The sequence below is a fragment of the Ptychodera flava genome, chromosome 11 (genome assembly GCF_041260155.1).
Source record: "Ptychodera flava strain L36383 chromosome 11, AS_Pfla_20210202, whole genome shotgun sequence".
Classification (NCBI taxonomy): domain Eukaryota; kingdom Metazoa; phylum Hemichordata; class Enteropneusta; family Ptychoderidae; genus Ptychodera; species Ptychodera flava.
In genome coordinates, this window is record NC_091938.1 from 35657753 (window position 1) to 35675298 (window position 17546).

The 17546-nt window shown below is 38.0% G+C and overlaps 1 protein-coding gene across 1 annotated transcript; it reads left to right on the forward strand.

Moving 5' to 3' along the window:
- Nucleotides 1–10693: 10693 nt before the first annotated feature.
- Nucleotides 10694–16491, forward strand: LOC139143137 (uncharacterized). Its single transcript, XM_070713280.1, has 5 exons — nt 10694–10711; nt 10932–11054; nt 14666–14761; nt 15303–15392; nt 15555–16491. Exons 2-5 carry the CDS (start codon nt 10961–10963, stop codon nt 15686–15688), a joined length of 414 nt encoding a protein of 137 aa, XP_070569381.1. The 5' UTR covers nt 10694–10711; nt 10932–10960; the 3' UTR covers nt 15689–16491.
- Nucleotides 16492–17546: the final 1055 nt, after the last annotated feature.

The window sequence follows — 17546 nt, forward strand, 5'->3', positions numbered from 1 at the left end:
TATCTTGGTTGTTTGCGTTTTGTGTATAATGTTGATGTGTGATATGTTTCGCTGTTTTGTGTGTAGATCTGATTAGGCACGGCGTGACAGCTGTAATTTGCGTGTCAGTGCAGTCTCTACTCCAGAGTGGAGAGCCAGTATAACATTTACTTGAATTTGAATTTAGCATTTACAGCTTAAAAGGGAGTTTATTTTGGGTTGCTGAGGGGTGTTAAACTCAAAAAAACAATTGTTTATCAAATTCCTCGCGAATGCAGCCTAATAGTAAGTCTGTGAAAAACAGCAATAATTCACCTCCTTTCAATTTCTGCCATTATGTTTCATCAGTAAACATCTACTAGTATGTTATTCTGACAAACGTGACACAGTGAAAAGAAGTATGGCCAAAGCAATAAGCAACGTTTCCAAGGTCTAGGTCACCATATCCACTTTGTGATAAACGGTAACCGTTGAATAAGCCCATGCAACGACTGTGATCAAATGTTTCAGCCCAAATTTAGGAGTGCGACAATTAATTCTTATATTAAGGCACTATATAACATCGTTAGGCTTTTCCCATATGCATATGGCAATATAAAGTGTTGTCTCCAGTTTGTGGGGATTTGGCAAAGCGGTTCTGTCTGTGGCTTCTCCGCTAGGTGACTGGCTGCCCTGTGTTGTGAGTTCAAATCCAGTTGAAAACTCAACGTATTTGTAGGAATAGACCAAAGTGAAAAAGACAGTTAAAGGTGTACGTTAATAGATTTTGGTTTGATGTAAATACCTTGATAAGTGTTTAGTTACATTATACCAGGATCATTAAGTTTAATTTGCATGTTTGATGACAAACATAAGAATGTTAAAGTCCATTATTTTACTGAACTGTCCTCAAACACAGTAAACCTCATATCACAGGACAGCAAACACAAAAACAGAAAACACCGCTGACTAACCCTGACAGACAAAAACATTCACGATATTACATTAAACTTGTTTTTCATAGATCAAAATATTAAAAGTGTGTGACATACACATTGAGGCATATAGAAAAGCAGACTGAGTACAGTTTTCACGTGCTTATCGTGCCGAACAAGGAATTTAAGCCAAAATACACAGAACAAAGATAATAACTATTTGTACATGTATGTTATCCGTAGAGCACGAGATAATTCATGTAGCTTTGTCTACTTGTATTGTAAACGAAATTTTGCTTGTCAAAATAAAGTGACATTATGAAGTTGTCATAGTTCAGACAGCCGGACAGTAAAATATGATTTCCCTAACTATTTTTATTGGCGTCAACAGCTAAGAAAGCCTTACATACAACATTAAAATATTCTGGCTATGTTAACAGCTAAATGGCCCTGTACACAGATTTGATGTCAATCGGTATACACCTCGTTACATGCATTTTGAGTACTCTCGCCACCATATGATAGGCTAACAGAATTCAAACATCCGAACTCTTACAGGTCGTAAAGTGTTTAGAATGTCACGGTATCCTAAAGGAATGAAAAAATCTTGTTGAAATTTTTCTAAAAACCTTACACTGACACTGTAGAAATGAAGAAATCTTGTTTAAAAATTCCACAAAACCTGACACTTTTCACCGCAGTATTCATTGCATGAGAAGAAAAACTGACGAAATTCTGTTAACGATATTGCTGATTTCTTACAACACTGACTTATATAAAAGAGAATATCTCTGATGATATTGGTGACGATGAAGTATCAATACTTTAACATATCCTTTAAAAAGCAATCTTTTTACACTGTAGGAGAACAATTTTCAATCCGAGTGAGTAAGTAAGTTGAGTAAGCCCATAAATATACAGATGGTGCATTGTCTGATACCGAAAAATATTGTTGGAAAAAACCTGTTCGTGTCTTTCGTTCTTACGATTAGATATTGACAAAAATAGAATTCACTAAAGCTTAGCAGCAGCCAGACACACACACACACACACACACACACACGCACTCTCTCTCTCTCTCTCTCTCTCTCTCTCTCTCTCTCTCTCTCTCTCTCTCTCTCTCTCTCTCTCTCTCCATTATACGATAAAAAACTTTTAAAATGCAATTCCTGTACTTTTACAATTGGTGTAGATAACAAAGAAATGAGACTTACGGAGTTCAGTGGTTAACTTGTCCGAATCACATTTGCAGCACAACGCTTTCGCAAATACTTTACATCTGGTACATGTACAGTAAGTGTTAGTAATCGATGGAATCGTGCATGTACCCCAAGTAAATATTACAATGCAACGAAATGGGAGGAAAATCAGCTAATTTTGGACACGGCATATCACCGTTAACTCAAACAAAATATTACAAGGTAAAAGAGTAAATAAGATCTAACCAATAACACGCAAAATAAACTTTTGTCGAATATTTTAGCGTACTACTGTATACGTTAGATGTGATTGACAATCAAAACATATCAGATATATCAAAACCTGTCATCTTCGCCAATAGCGACCAGCATGTAGTCATTGACACCTGCATGGAAGCTACACAAAGGACAAAAGGAAAGATGCATCGATGGAGTAAATGAAGGAGTTGCACGAATTTTAGTTTGATTCAAAGCAGGTACAACTCTTCCTTTCTGCAAACTACACCACAGTATTACGAAAAATGATTAATTTTCTGACGTACTGTCAATTTTCAATATTGAAATAACAGATAAGGCATATGACACTGACTGCTGGAACAAATGCTTGCCGGGCCACTGATAAACCAGTAGTTCTGTTGAATGTTACCATATCAATTTGTTCGGAGGAATTTGACAGTCATTTAAGACGATTGTACACGATTTCCTTCGAGATTATGCCTTCAATGACGTTCGATTTAAATATTTCACACATAGTAACTCTGAGTATGCGTTGTTCCCTGTGTAATTCAAGTATGTGGAATTGTGAAAACAGTTTCAAAAATTTAAAAATCCCCTTTTACTCTACAACCATTGTGAGTCGTGTTTTTTTCACGCTGTTTTCAATTAGGGCATCTTAATACAGGATATGGAAAGCCCCATTAGGATTATCAGTGACGGCATGGGCAAAATCTTGCAGCATCGTTTTAAAGTTTAACTTATAACATCTCCAGCAATAAAGATATACAAAGGAGATACAGTAAAATAAGTCTCATGCAACCTAGAATTATAATTTCCTCTCGGAAAACAAAATCCGATGGACGCCAACATTCACTTGGTAATACTTAGAATAACTGTCGCAGATAAAATCTTTGCGTTGGCCCCTGGCTGTTTGTCATTCTTTGAAAAAATCCCCTTACTGTTTATCATTTTTTGAGTGCCCGCCCCTCTGTAAATAATGACGGCTCCACAGCAATATACTTTCGTTTCTACTTTTGTGCTATCTGGCAATGCAATGGCTTATTAGGCCGAGTCTGCGAGACAGGCCATAATTCGGTTCGTGTGTTACTTTTAAAGGATCGCCGCTTTTTGTGCTTTTGGGTCATTAGGACCGTCCCAGACCTCACACCTCAGACCACTAGGCGGAAGTAATAATCATGAGTCACGGTACTCGACTCGACTCGACATTACAAAATACTTACAAAGTACGTTAACCTCCTGCCAGTTGTTGAAGTGAAACTAATTTATATTTTTAAAACCTACCTCTAGAGCTTTAAACAGCCGGAATTTAATTCTGTGGCTTTTGAGGCAAGAAAACTGTTGAACATACAATAGGTTCAAAGAGAAGGTGGAAAGTCAATTCTATCAAGACTATCAACCCAGAAAACTGTGCACACTAGCCTCATATATGAAGGTCTACGTGAAGCGCTGAATCATTACTCACTTACACAAATGGTAAATTATACATGTAAGTGTGGTAAAGCCTTTAAAGAGTTTGCAAAGTATTAATATTCATGAAGAAATACCTCATAAAGGCGTGGACATCTATCAACCAATGATAGCTTTCTCTACCGTTGCGGAAAAAGTCGCGTTTTTATAGACGTTAATCAAAACGTAGTCACTGACCCTAAAGAAAGCAGGTGTGACGAAGCGGTGCTGTGAAAGGTCCTGCCACCATGATGTCGAATGGTAAGTCGATGCCAATCAACATTGGCAAAATTTACTGCTACTGAACTAGAGCGTCATTTCGTTTTATGAACAGGTGGTTGTGACAAATACTCAAGCTCAAATAGTGTCAGCGTGTGCATATTATAGCTACCGCCTCACTTGTTATAGCTGCGGTCAAGGATCACTGGTTTCTGGATTAGTAGCTACTCCGGCTAATCAATGGAGAGCCGTCATGAGCCCCGCCAACATCAGTCGAACGATGCACAATTACACAGGAATATACCAGCGACAACCGTTACACGTATCTGACGAACGAGAAAAACTGGCAACAAGGCCAAGAAAAAAAGTTTGTTTCTCATCCTAGACATATTGCGAAAATGATGCGGCGACGCGGGTTTTTTCCTCTCATTTTTTTCTTCAACCAATAAGAACGCGCAAAAAAATGAAAACAACATGGGAATGCACGCAAAGATAAATCCAGAGCAGTGTTGCATTATTAATTTTGTATAGCAACAGTTCTGCGGTATGACTTTTAGTGCAGGAATACACAGTTTGACAGCTTAATATAACAGTGACATATGTGTACAGTTCTGAATGGAATGTTAGTGTCAGTTATTTTGTTTACAGTTCTGTTTTATACAGCACTGTGTTATGCACTATCGTCGCGTATTTTTGCCTTTCCTCATGAGCAGAAGAAAAGGTTGACGAGCGGGTCTGAATTGACGCGCGCGAGGATGAGAAACAAACATTTTATTTTTCTTGGCCCAACAACAAAATTTTGTCTGGCACACAGAACTCACTTACAACTTAAGGCTGACAGCGACAACAAGGCGATGGCCCGGCAGCGGCATCGTTGTTCAATGTGAAGCGCCTACGCACTTTGATGATTGTTGCAACAACACAGGAATGTTTGTTGCAAGCAGCGGCGCCAGCGGTGCTCATTGTAGGCGCACGCGCATTTAGTTGTACCGGCTTTCGATATTAAGCTTATACCCTCACAACGTTAGCGACAACATCATAAGTAATACAAAGACGTCGCCAGAGGGACAATACTAATCTCACAAGTATATGAACAGGTGTCGGCCTTTTCTCACGCATAAAAATATTACCGTGTGACAGATTTTATCTCGTATCTTCAACAATGTTCCTCTATTCTCCTCACTGACAGTCTGACAGTGCTGTTAATTACTACCCCGAGGGGCCGCCGTGCGTTACCACAAAACACATCGCTATTCCCCGAGGCCGTAGGCCGAAGGGTATCATAGCGGTGTATTTCTGGTAACACACGGCCACGAGGGTAATAAACGGGCGCCATAGCCCGAATAAAGATCAGTTTATATGTGTTTTACAACAAACCAACGCTCGTGTTGTATTATGTTGTAGAGTTCAATGTGTTTTGATAGTTTGCATCGCAACAATCCATTGTGACAAGTTTACATGGCGATATTTCCACAGCGGTTACAGTAGTACATGCATGGTACCACTTTCTTCCAAAAACTATTCTAAGCATACCTAGCAACATCCTTGGTTGCACTTGAATCTTTTTCGTCGATGAGCTATTCAAGTTCCTACGCTGTTAGAATGGAAAATTTATCTGTTTCAGAGAGAGAAGCTCGTCGCTCATCCCGGGCGCATCTCTGCATATCACGTTCTGGTCACGCGCCATTGTTTGAAAGCTGCAGACGACACTGCGGTCACGTGACCGGACACTTTCCCAAATTTGGTCAAAATATTTCCTTAGGGAAAAAGTTTGTCAAAGAATACGTTCTGACGTTACTTTTTCGATTCAATGGGGACGACGTATCTAATTTCTCGTCACGTGACGTATTCTGGCGAATCGCTACATGGAATGAGCATGTGGTGTGTTACAATATATATAACTCATGCATAGCGCGGCAGCGTATCGTCGATGATCACGTGTTGTAGCACAGGGGACTCGTACTTGTTGTTTATTTGTGTCTGTTTGTTTGTGTGTATGTGTTTGTGTTTGTTTATTTGTTATTTTTAATAAAATAACAGCGAAAAGCTGTTTTGTTAATATTTGTCAATAAAGAGCAGTTTATTTATTTGTTTGTTTATTTATTTGTTTGTTTGTTTGTTTGTTTGTTGATACGTATTTCCAATGGTTAGGGTTAGGGTTAGGCTTAAGTTAGGGTTAGGGTTAGGGTTAGACTTATTCACTCCCTCTATATATTGAGACAAGGGGAGCAACTGGGATTCCAACATCTGTATTTTCAAGTCAAGAAAAACACACCAAATAAATGCCAGACAATTGAAATATTGGGTTTGTGGCAGCATCATGTCCTGTACTTACCACACCTATCCTTTAATTCGATGGAAAGGGCAAAAATCGGCGATATTTAGCATCTTTCTCCTTTGATTCGTACAGTTTGTACGGCAAAACGTAAGTGTCACACTTTGGCGGGTTAGTACGTCAGTGAAATTCAAATCCGACCAATCAGATAGCTTGTTAGCGTCTCAATATATAGAGGGAGTGAAGAATAGTCTAACCTAACCCTAACCCCAACTTAAGCCTAACCCTAACCCTAACCCTAACTCAAGCCTAAGCCTAGCCCTAACCATCGAAACTACGTATCAACAAACAAAAAAAAACAAATAAATAAACAAACAAACAAATAAATAAACTGCTCTTTATTGACAAATATTAACAAAACAGCTTTTCGCTGTTTATTAAAAATAACAAATAAACAAATATGAACACATACACACAAACAGACACAAATAAACAACAAGTACGAGTCCCCTGTGGTTGTTGTAGCCTATAAAAAGGCTGCCGCTTGATCCTTCTCCTCCGTTCGCCTCATCTTCTCCTGGCTCTATTGGCACGTAACGTAACTGGTACAGTGTGAAATCGATTAGGTCATGCTGATACCGGGAGGACAGCTAGTAAGGGATGGACCATTAGACCTTGGGAGGGGGGGTGGTCACAATGAAATTGTGAAAATTTTTTTTTTACTATTGTAAATTTCTGAAATTTTTTTTTTCCAATTGAGATTAGCTGTGCAAATTTTTTTTTTCAGAGTAAATTTTCAGATTTATAATTTTTTTTAGTTCGTCGCTGCCTGAAGATAAAGAGGGCAAAGATGTGGTGCCAAGCACCACAAGCGGCCACGCAAGTGGTCACGGGGGGGGGGGAGGTCAGGAGGGGGTGTCCCCCTCCTGCCGTTGGAGCTTTTGAAAATAGAGATTAAAATGGTGTTATTTGGTGGCACTTGGGGAGTATTTTTGCGGGGGGAGGTCAGGAGGGGGTGTCCCCCTCCTGCCGTTGGAGCTTTTGAAAAATAGAGATTAAAATGGTGTTATTTGGTGGCACTTGGGGAGTATTTTTGCGGGGGGAGGTCAGGAGGGGGTGTCCCCCCTCCTGCTGTTGGAGCTTTTGAAAAATAGAGATTAAAATGGTGTTATTTGGTGGCACTTTGGGAGCATTTTTTTCGGATTACACATCTTCCTCTGAAACATGGTCTTCTTGCTCCTCAGTAGCTTCCTATAGTTTTGAAAATTGACTTTTTTGGTTTCCTGGCTTCCCTTTCTACTGCGTGGTGAAATGCCTACATTCACCCCACCAAACATCATGCATATCTCATGATTTACAATTGATTTTGACAAGCTGAGAAGCTAAAATAAGCTAAATAATATAGTTAAATTTGCATATTTGTGTTTTTAGAGCAATTGTTGTCCTTTTTTGATCAAAACATCTATTTCTCTGTAGCAGCATGTCCAAATTGATTGGATGTGTATAGATGTGTTGAAATTTCAATATTTGTCTTTTTAATTTTAGGGCGTTTTATGCCATTCATGGTCAAAAAATCTGTATTCTCTGAAAGGGCTTGTCCGACTTCTTTGAAATTTGCTACACAAAAACGATTATTCATGCAGATTTATTCAGTATTTGCTATCGAGAAACTTTCAAAGTTCAACCCTTTTGTGTGTTTTTGTGTTTGGATTTGTTGGATAGATGGCATTCTACGTAGTGTATTGTTGAATGTTAAAACATGTGTTGCTGTTGTTTTTTGAGGCTGTTTTTTGAGAAAAAAGAATTGAAAATGCCTTTTTAAAAGCAAAATAATACAAAATAATTGATATGTTGTTTTATCATTATTGACGTGTTTCTACTTGTTCACCCATTCTTGCATTCATCATTGCAATAAAATGCTGTGAAAAAAATGAAACTGATGTGGCCTGCATCTGTTTACCTTGATCTTAAAAGGCAAATACAACTTTCTGTCTTGACAACCATACCATAGTTTCAATGTTTTACCTAGTGTACCTGCTTGGGTTGTACGCAGGAAACAAGTAGAAAACAGGCTCTATAATTTCATAATGTTCAAGTGATCAGAATACAAAAGTCCTGAAAAGATAAGATAATCACAACTTCCAGTATAAGGGATACAGTCACTCTAAATATATAAATTAAAACTAAAAATGTGCCGGGAGGATGTACTAAAAAATACAGAAAGTTGCTTTCTGTCGGTAAAATCTAAAAAAAATTCAAAATTTTAAAGACTTTTGCAGATTTTTTTTTACGCCTTTGTCTTCTTATTTATTTTTTTTTTATTTTGCAAACTAGTTTGAAGATTTTTTTTTCCTAACTTTCTGCTCTGAAAATTTTTTTTTCTGTTTTTGACCACCCCCCTCCCAAGATCTAATGGTCCGTCCCTAAGTATTTTCGTCTCAGCCTAGCCGGATCTCAGAAGACGTAGACATCTGCTCACCATGGAGTCGTGAGGAGTACTGACGGGTTCCTCCTTTGAACCCCATTTTTGTTTACCCATTCGCCGAAACGCTGGCGACACGCCATTATACGGAAGCTGTAAGTTAGAAACACGTTCTGTGGTCGTCCGGAACACGTCAAATGTTTCGTCTACATACGTCAATATACGTTGGAAGTAAGTTCGATATAGGTTCCGAGCACGTTACCCATAGGCTAAAATTTACGTTTTCGGTACGCTAGACAATTCTCAACGCATTTCGACTTACGAGTAACTTACAAGTAACGTGTGTGAACGTGTGTCGACATACGTCGAAACGTTTTGTGCGTGCACAAAATTTTTCGACGACCTTGTCGTACTACGACGTATACCAGCGTGGTTCAGCGTGCTCTTAACTTATACAAAACTTACCCATAACGTATTCGACGTACGTCCAGCGTATTCGCCAAATTTTTCATACGTTGGCATACGCTGGCTAAATCGTCAATTTGTGACAGGGCCATAAAGTCTGTATAATCTATTCTAAAATCACATTTCAAAGATAGTGGTAACGATCTAGTGCCGACAGGAACAATCATGATATTGTAACACGGGTACGGAAACGCAATATCTTATTGTACAGTTATGATAAAAATTCTGTGACACAGCATATACCGTCATAGAGTGGATATGGGACTCATGGGGCCTGCTCCTCGCCTTTTAATTGCGAGGGACAAACAGAGCCATAGCATGCTAAATTGTGAATAAAGAAGCCCTTTTTGCTTTGATCTTTAATAAACAGGAATTTAAAGCCCCATTAGGTGTATGTTTTTGCAGATTTTCCGATATGATGGTTTGATATCAGATGCAACTTATATAAAAGTGCTTACCGAAGTGTGACCACAGAACCTCTTTCGAATATTGGCGATGAAAACATTAGATTTTAAACATCTTAGATTTTAAAAACTTTATAATATTTCAGTTACAACTCAAACATGGCCGGCGCATATATACACGTGTTTTATCGGCCAAATCCATCATCAAGGATTGAAATAGTGACATTTTAAAGCACAAGATGATTTAATAATGGGAATCTAAAACATCTCCCCGAAGATTGGCTGGTATGTTTTGGTAAGCAAAATACAAAAGATACAGACAATGGGGTCTTAATTGTTGAGGTTATTTGTTGTGGCCTAATTCTCATGTTTATATATGTTTCCACAGATACGATGAGCAATTTCAACACCTCTCTGGCCATAGGCTGCCAACTATACTGTTACAGAGATCCGAGAATGTACTGCAATGACCAGGGAGAGGAAATAAGCCCAAGATTCCAGTGCACGCCGTGTAGCGATGTCTGTCCTCGACCGGGGGTTAATATAGACATTTCTCAAGTCTCTTTCACCTGCCTGGACAAATGCCTAAGTAAGCATGATTTAATACATTTAGAAAACTTGGTTATGTAGATGTAAGTTACAATTTCTATAGGTAAGGGTGATCTACAAATATCAGAGAAGCGAACGGAACAAATTTATATAGATCGGTCATGCAGATAGAAATAATATATTTAGCTTATAAAGATAACAGTTTATGACAGCCAATTTAAAAGAAATAACGTCTGGAGATTGTCATAACGTATGCTCTTATCTCATCGCAAGTGTACAAACACATCATTCATAATCATTCCCTTCTGTTCATGTGACGTGCACGTGACACATTTATATTGTCGGTCAATTGGCGTTCATATAACGGATCAGGTCATAAAATTTTAAAAATCCGACTTGATACAAAATAATGCAAAAGTTAAGCAAATATAGTTACGACCAAATTGGCGAAGTTAAAAATGGTATTACTTAAATCAAGTGTAAAGCTTCTCGTGTGTTAACGGTATAATGCTAGTTGTTAAAGTAATAATCTTGTGTATTCCCCCTTGACTTTAATGACTTTATTTCCTATCCTGCAGCTTATCTTCAACTGCCACCTGAAGGTGAGTAACACACACACAAACTGTATGTAACCTATAATTAGGTAGACCACATCGCATAATATGATAGAATCGTTCAACTAAGTAGGCAACTTACTGACTTGTTGAGGAGTTTTCATGACAGCTAAAATCGACACTATATACACAGTAAAGAGCATTTCAAAAGCCCCTAAATCATCGCAGGACATTTGACGTAATGTCGACGTATTCACTTTATTTCAAGGGTTCTTCGAAAAGTACCAAGACAGAGTCATGCTGACGCTGTGTGTGGTTGTATCTGTACTAGTAATTGTCGTATTTCTTCAGCTGCTGATCAAGTTTATCAAATCAAGATTAAAGCGAAAAGGTAAAAACATATTCCTTTTACTCTTATCATCACGACACTTACAGTTTGGTCTTTCCATGGCACACCATAGGCTCAGTTAAGTACAGCGATATGATATGGTACGATGATATGATATGGTATTGTAGTCAACGTTAACAAAGGAGCTACTCGGAAAATAAAAATACCGTCAATGACGCTGTACCTTCTCTAATGTGTGGCCAGGTCAGGTAATTGGTTGTTGGCATGGAGTTGTTGGTAAATAGCTGATGATGTAGGGGCATGAGGTGGGATATGGACCCAAAGAACCCAAAAGATGATTAAATACATCAATCAAAAAAAATTCTAAGCTACAGTATAAACTGCCTAAAGATAGTTCAATGTGGAAAAAAAGTTCAATAATTCAGAAATAAGAATTAACAGTCCAAAATAGTAATGACGCACTTCCCTACTGACCTGAGTGCATGTGAAATACACAACCTGGCATCTGCAAATTAAATGTATACCAAGTGATCATTTTAAGTTACTTTTAACTGTTTTAATGGATTTTCCAAAGAGTCCTGTGGAAATGATGAAAAACGCTTATCTGATCTTGTGTTTGTAAAACCTCATGGCTGATAATTGTCATAGTATTGAAAAAAAATTGAAAGTGAAGAAATTACTGTTTTTAATAGGCATATTTTCCTTGAAATACATGACCGTGTAAATGTAAAGAATATGTGCTAAAAGTGTTTAAGAGTAAATTTCTTTTCAAAAAATAATTTAATCTGTGACCAAAGGATTTTTATTCTTTGAGTTTACAAATTCAAACATTGCAATTTGTTCAATCATCTTATTCAGTGCAAAATTTATAAAATGACTGAAAAATAAAAGATTGGCAGAATTACAGTCTTTGTGATGTAAAATTATGGGTGACATCACGATAACTGTTAATCTGTTCAAAGTACTACTATACTATAATTTAAAAAAGAAAAGTTCATGCAGAAATGGTAACATATATTGTCCGCAATGTAGTGTTAATTTTGACTTTACATCAAAATATGCCTTTGCTGGATACCAAATATATAGGGCGAAATATTAAAATCAGCCATGTTCAGCAAAATCCACACAACAGCATTGATCCTTTTCTAATTTGATTTGCTTTGCTTATGTTATCCTTGTATGACAGTCAGTACAATATGGAACTTGAACACAACACAGTGAATAAGTATGCTGTAAATGAAATGGTGTGGCTGCATCCACATGCAGCAATAGGAGTGCCTTTGTCTCTCACCCCTCATTTCCAACCTGTCCCATCCCTGAAAAAATAGTTTGGTCTTATATTTATAATATTAATAATTTCTGTATTTGTTAAAATGTGCGCATCTCAAAAACTTTTCATCATAAACATTTTCATTGTTTTTTATAGCTGACCAGTCAGTTAACCTGTTTATTTTGAATATTTGCGCATTTTTCCTCAGTATTTGACATTTTCAGAATACCTTCTTATTCAATTTGTCATTTTCTAAAAGTTTAAATGCTCCTTTGTGTGGTCAAGCTTTCCACAAGCATCAAATGTGGTACTTCATATAGGAAGGTCTGCCTCTAGAGGGCGGGCATCATGAACAGTGTTCTTTAGTTATTTCCTCCACATAAACTTCTGATTGTACTGTAAACATTGAACATGGCCGACGTCCGATTTTCCTGTCTAAAACTTTCACTCATTTTCGTTCATATGACTCTGAAACTCCAGGAAACGATTGGGAAGAAAGAGTTATCTTGAAATATTGAGGTACTCGCCGATATTTTGCAAAATTTAATGAGAAAAAATGCAAGGAAAATGCCGACAGGCTTACACAATGACCGTTTTCAGACTCAGAGGCATATGATCATCTGCAGATTATGCAACAGGCCCATATCACGTGAGGCCATGAGGGGATATCCACGCAACTCAGTACCAAACACTAGCGCACACAGAGTGAGCAAACACAAAGTGAGTACCCCTAACGTCAGCTCAGTAGTCTGTAATAGATCGTAGTCAACTAAGAACCTTGGAGAAAGGCTTAACACTGTGGCTATGCCGCTAAGTCCCTTTGATTTTTGTCACAGCTCAAAATCGTTCTCCTACACCTCAACCGGAACCATGAACACCCCCACCAGTTTATGATATGACCCACCACAATGGCATGACGTATCTTGACAGACGGAAGTATTGACAGACGGAAGTAGTTGACACCAGCATACTGGTTTTTCAACTCTAATACCTTCTCTGTCTATAAATAGACACGAGAAGGTAATAAAAAAGAATCTCCGGGGAGCAAGAAGTCAGATATGCAGTCCGGGTCACTTCCGAAAATTGGCGAAACTATACCGTAATAATATTGGGTTCCTATATAGCGCACATATCCACAAGTACATGTGATCAAGGCGCTTTATAATTATTATTACCCCTGGTCACTGGACCTACTATGATACCACTCAACTCCCTGGCAGCCAATAAGCGCAGCACACACATAACAACCTCTGTCCTACCACACTCCTGGGTGGGGAGAAACAATGAGGAATAAAGTGCCTTGCTCAGGACACAACATCATAGCCATGCCAGAGCTCGAACTCGCCATCCTTTGATCATGAGTCCACTGCTCTAGCAACTGGCCTATGATGCCACAATAATGTATTTTCGTATCATTAGCCAATCAGCGACCAGCGAGCCACCAGTAAAAAATGTATTTCCTGGTAATCTCCACATGCGTTACATGTTAAGTACGCCATAATGTGTTGAACTCTACCTTGCAATACACTCCCCCACCGCACCATCCACATAAGTTTTTTAGATCCGTGTCAAAGATATTGTCAGTTGTATAAGAGCAGTTTTGCCAAAACACTTTACGTTGCTTATTTCATGGGAATGCGGATGTCGTTTGTGAAAATAACAATCAATCACGCCGTATTCTGTCACAATCTCGAACAGTTGTGTGGCCACTCTCTCAACACACTCTTTCAAAATCGCGTACTAAGTATGGCTCAGGCGACCCCATATATTGCTTTGATCCTCAGACTTTGGCTTGAAGTCCTGCGAAATATAAATCGTGTACCTACACAGATCGTTCAGAAAACCCCATTTGTATCAGAGATGGCAGTTATCAAAAATTCTACTCGAGAGAGATGAAGGAAATAAAGAAAGCGGTAATCGAAATGAATCGTTAATATCGTGGTTGCTGCTTTGTTTCATAGTCTTATTGTTTGTCAAAGTATTTTTGAAGAGCGTAGGATCATGTTCATCATAAAAGAAGTGCGAAGTTTTGGACTTTACGGCCAACACGAGGGCCGAAAGTAGCCGATAGTGATTCATATAAACCATGGCAAACCTTCAGTGACTGCAGTCTTATCTGTGACATAATCCGATAGGTGATTGGCTAATCGTGGAAATAATATTATGGTATAGCGTCGCCAATTTTGGAAATGACCCTGACTGATATATATATATATATATATATATATATATATATATTATATATATATATATATATATATATAAGATGATTTTCTATTGAAAAGGTCCATATGTAAATTTACACACAGAATTAAACGAATTTTTCAAGATGAAAGAACCTTTTGTTTTAGTTAATTTATCGTCATCCTTTTTGCCATTACAGATCAAAGAGACATAGAGGTATCCCATGAGACCGGCACAAGATGCGTATCAACTAATGGCATGAAAATTACAAACAATGTAACTGTGAATAATGGACGTGAGTTAAGTTATATAATTTTTGTATCATGACAAACGCCGCTTGATTAACAGTGACTGCCTATTATAACATTTCGAAAAATACGTCGAATTTATGACAGTCAATATGACATCGCCGTTAACTGAAGAAGCTGTTCTTTCTCTACGGTTTGCGCTTGTGAACTAACGCTAAAGTGACTTTCAATCGCCATTTTATTCCTCTATTCAATGTTTCATTTATTTTACGTATGGTCGCGTAACTTCTTCCGGGGTGTTGTAGGGCCTAATATTGCTAGCATACTACCAAATTTGCCCCTCGCTTGCCAGAGGGGCCATTTTCGTAGGCACGCGAAAAATTAGATAATATGACATGGTTTCAAGTGCTATATTGTTACAATGCGATATTATCTTAAGATAGCGACACAACAGCTCGTTGTCGGAATTTTACGTCATTCCTTTGTCAAACATTCGTCAGATATATAATATTTATTTGAATATGATGACAAGAATTGTAAAAGTTCAACCTAAAATGTCACTAATATGAACATATTACACATGTTCAGATGCACCAAAGATGGAGGACGAAACTCACAGGGGCTCTTCCGAATCCGTTGCATTGCTGGGTAATGGACGTGTGAATATGGAGCAAACAGGTAAATGTAAATGAATGAGTCTCACCACATTTGATGATGCAAAGAGAATGTTCGGCAAGCTGTCCACCCCCGTTTTACTTTTAAGATTGAAACGGCGCTTTATGACAATCAATAGTACCAGAATTGTATTTTTTTAAAAATGGATTTATCATTTTTCCTTAGATACAGCCCATGATCTTGTAGAGGAAACCCCTTCCTTCTCTAGCTCTCCTAGCATTACACATGGATTACCGGAGTCTGATACAAAGGCCACAGGACACGACAAGTCCACCGATGCACAGACTACTATGGAGTAAATGCCCAGTTTCAGCTCAAGGCAGTTTCATCAATCTGAACTGATAATAATGAAACTATTATCGAACTATCGAAACACGTTATTATAGACAGACTCTGATTTCATTTGTTTTTTTAAATTACTCAGAAACGTGAATGTTTATAGTGACCGTTCTGTCGGAGTAATGTTTGTGGAATGTGTCAACTTGACGGGTGTTCACATTCTGAAATATGAGGTGTAGAAATCAACAAATACTTAAAACTTCCAAGAAAGAAACGTCCTCATGATTTGCTCGATCTGCATCGGGCGTCATGTTAAATTAACATTACAATGCCTAGTTTGGAATAATGTTCTCGGGGAAAGACACTTGGGGAAACTCTAGTTCAGGTGTTAGGTGATATGAAATGGTCGCATTAAGTTTTAATTGCCTTCACAAGGCAGATACTCCATATCCGACCATAAAAAAATTAGCTCCAACTCATATGCTGGTTATACGTAAACAAGTACCCTGTTTTCCCGAACAATATGTATTGCTCACGTCAGTCATTTGCACCAAATCACCTTCCTGGGATGGACTTACCTTTATGGTATTTCCATGGTGTCAATCTCATGGTTTCTGTATACATACGTTTTTAAGGTTAATTCGGTCTTGTTAATTTAATAAATTAACTGGTTCATTAACAATATACCTTCAAGTGAACGCATCCATACATGCAATATTTATTTCTAATTGTTGAATTTTTAGTGACGAGATCAGACAGACAGGCTGCTCATTTTTATTTACGCACATGACACTATAGGAAAAAATTGCGAGACTGGAGCGAGAAAGTGATGCTTTCTCGCAATTGGTGAGAATCTCTTGTTATTCTCACCGCTGTCGGTGAGAATTTTTTAATTCTCACCAGTGAGCTGCGAGAAATGCACTCCTTGGTGAGAATAAAGTATGATAACAGATTCTCACCGGTGAGACTGGAAATTCTCACCAAGCACGGTGAGAATGGTAATTTTCACAGTGAGAATGCATCATACTCATCATTCACTGGTGAGAATCAACCAGACTTGCCGATCACAGGTGAGAATTAACCAGACTCGCTGTTCACTGGTGAACAGTGAACAGCGAGTCTGGCTGATTCTCACCAGTGAACAGCGAGTCTGCTTGATTCTCACCAGTATAATGAGTATGATACATTCTCACCGTGAAAATTACTATTTTCACCGTGCCCGGTTAGAATTTACAGTCTCACCGGCGAGAATCTGTTATCATACTTTATTCTCACAATCTTGAGGAGTGCATTTCTTGCAGCTCACTGGTGAGAATTAACAATTCTCACCGACAGGGGTGAGAATAACAAGAGGTTCTTATCAATTGCAAGAAAGCGTCACTTTCTTACTCCAGTCTCGCAGTTTTTTGCTATAGTGTGACGAAAGGGTGTTTCTTGGATGTACATTAAGATAACTTAAAGCAGATTTTGTATAACCTGGCTTTATTATACACCTGCATCTGTAATGTATGGAGTTTCATTGTACAGTAAATTGTAGTATTAGAGGACGCGGTATCCAATAACTTTTTCGCAGAGTACAAAAAACTTTTGGTGTTATTGGACGCTATTTGACCTTTGACCTGTAATACCTTTACTGTACGTACAAACAGGGAAACCAAGAGAAGATATTACAATTTTATATGCTCTATTTACACAAAGAACCAATACAACACTACAGAAAAAAAGAAGAATCAATCACCATAAAGAGTGACAAAAGCTCCCCACTTTTTATATGTTTCTCGGGATGTCGATTGCAAAAGCTATATGTCTTTTGGTCTTGTAAACAGATAAGAATTACGAATTGATATTTGGAGAAGTGTTTAAATGTTTTAAACGAAC

Excerpts from the sequence above, each read along its gene's own strand:
- LOC139143137 (XM_070713280.1), top strand. The coding sequence starts at position 10,961 with ATGCTGACGCTGTGTGTGGTTGTATCTGTACTAGTAATTGTCGTATTT. Across the intron at positions 11,055-14,665 it reads ATCAAGATTAAAGCGAAAAG|ATCAAAGAGACATAGAGGTA; the intron begins GTAAAAACATAT and ends TTGCCATTACAG. Across the intron at positions 15,393-15,554 it reads TGTGAATATGGAGCAAACAG|ATACAGCCCATGATCTTGTA; the intron begins GTAAATGTAAAT and ends ATTTTTCCTTAG.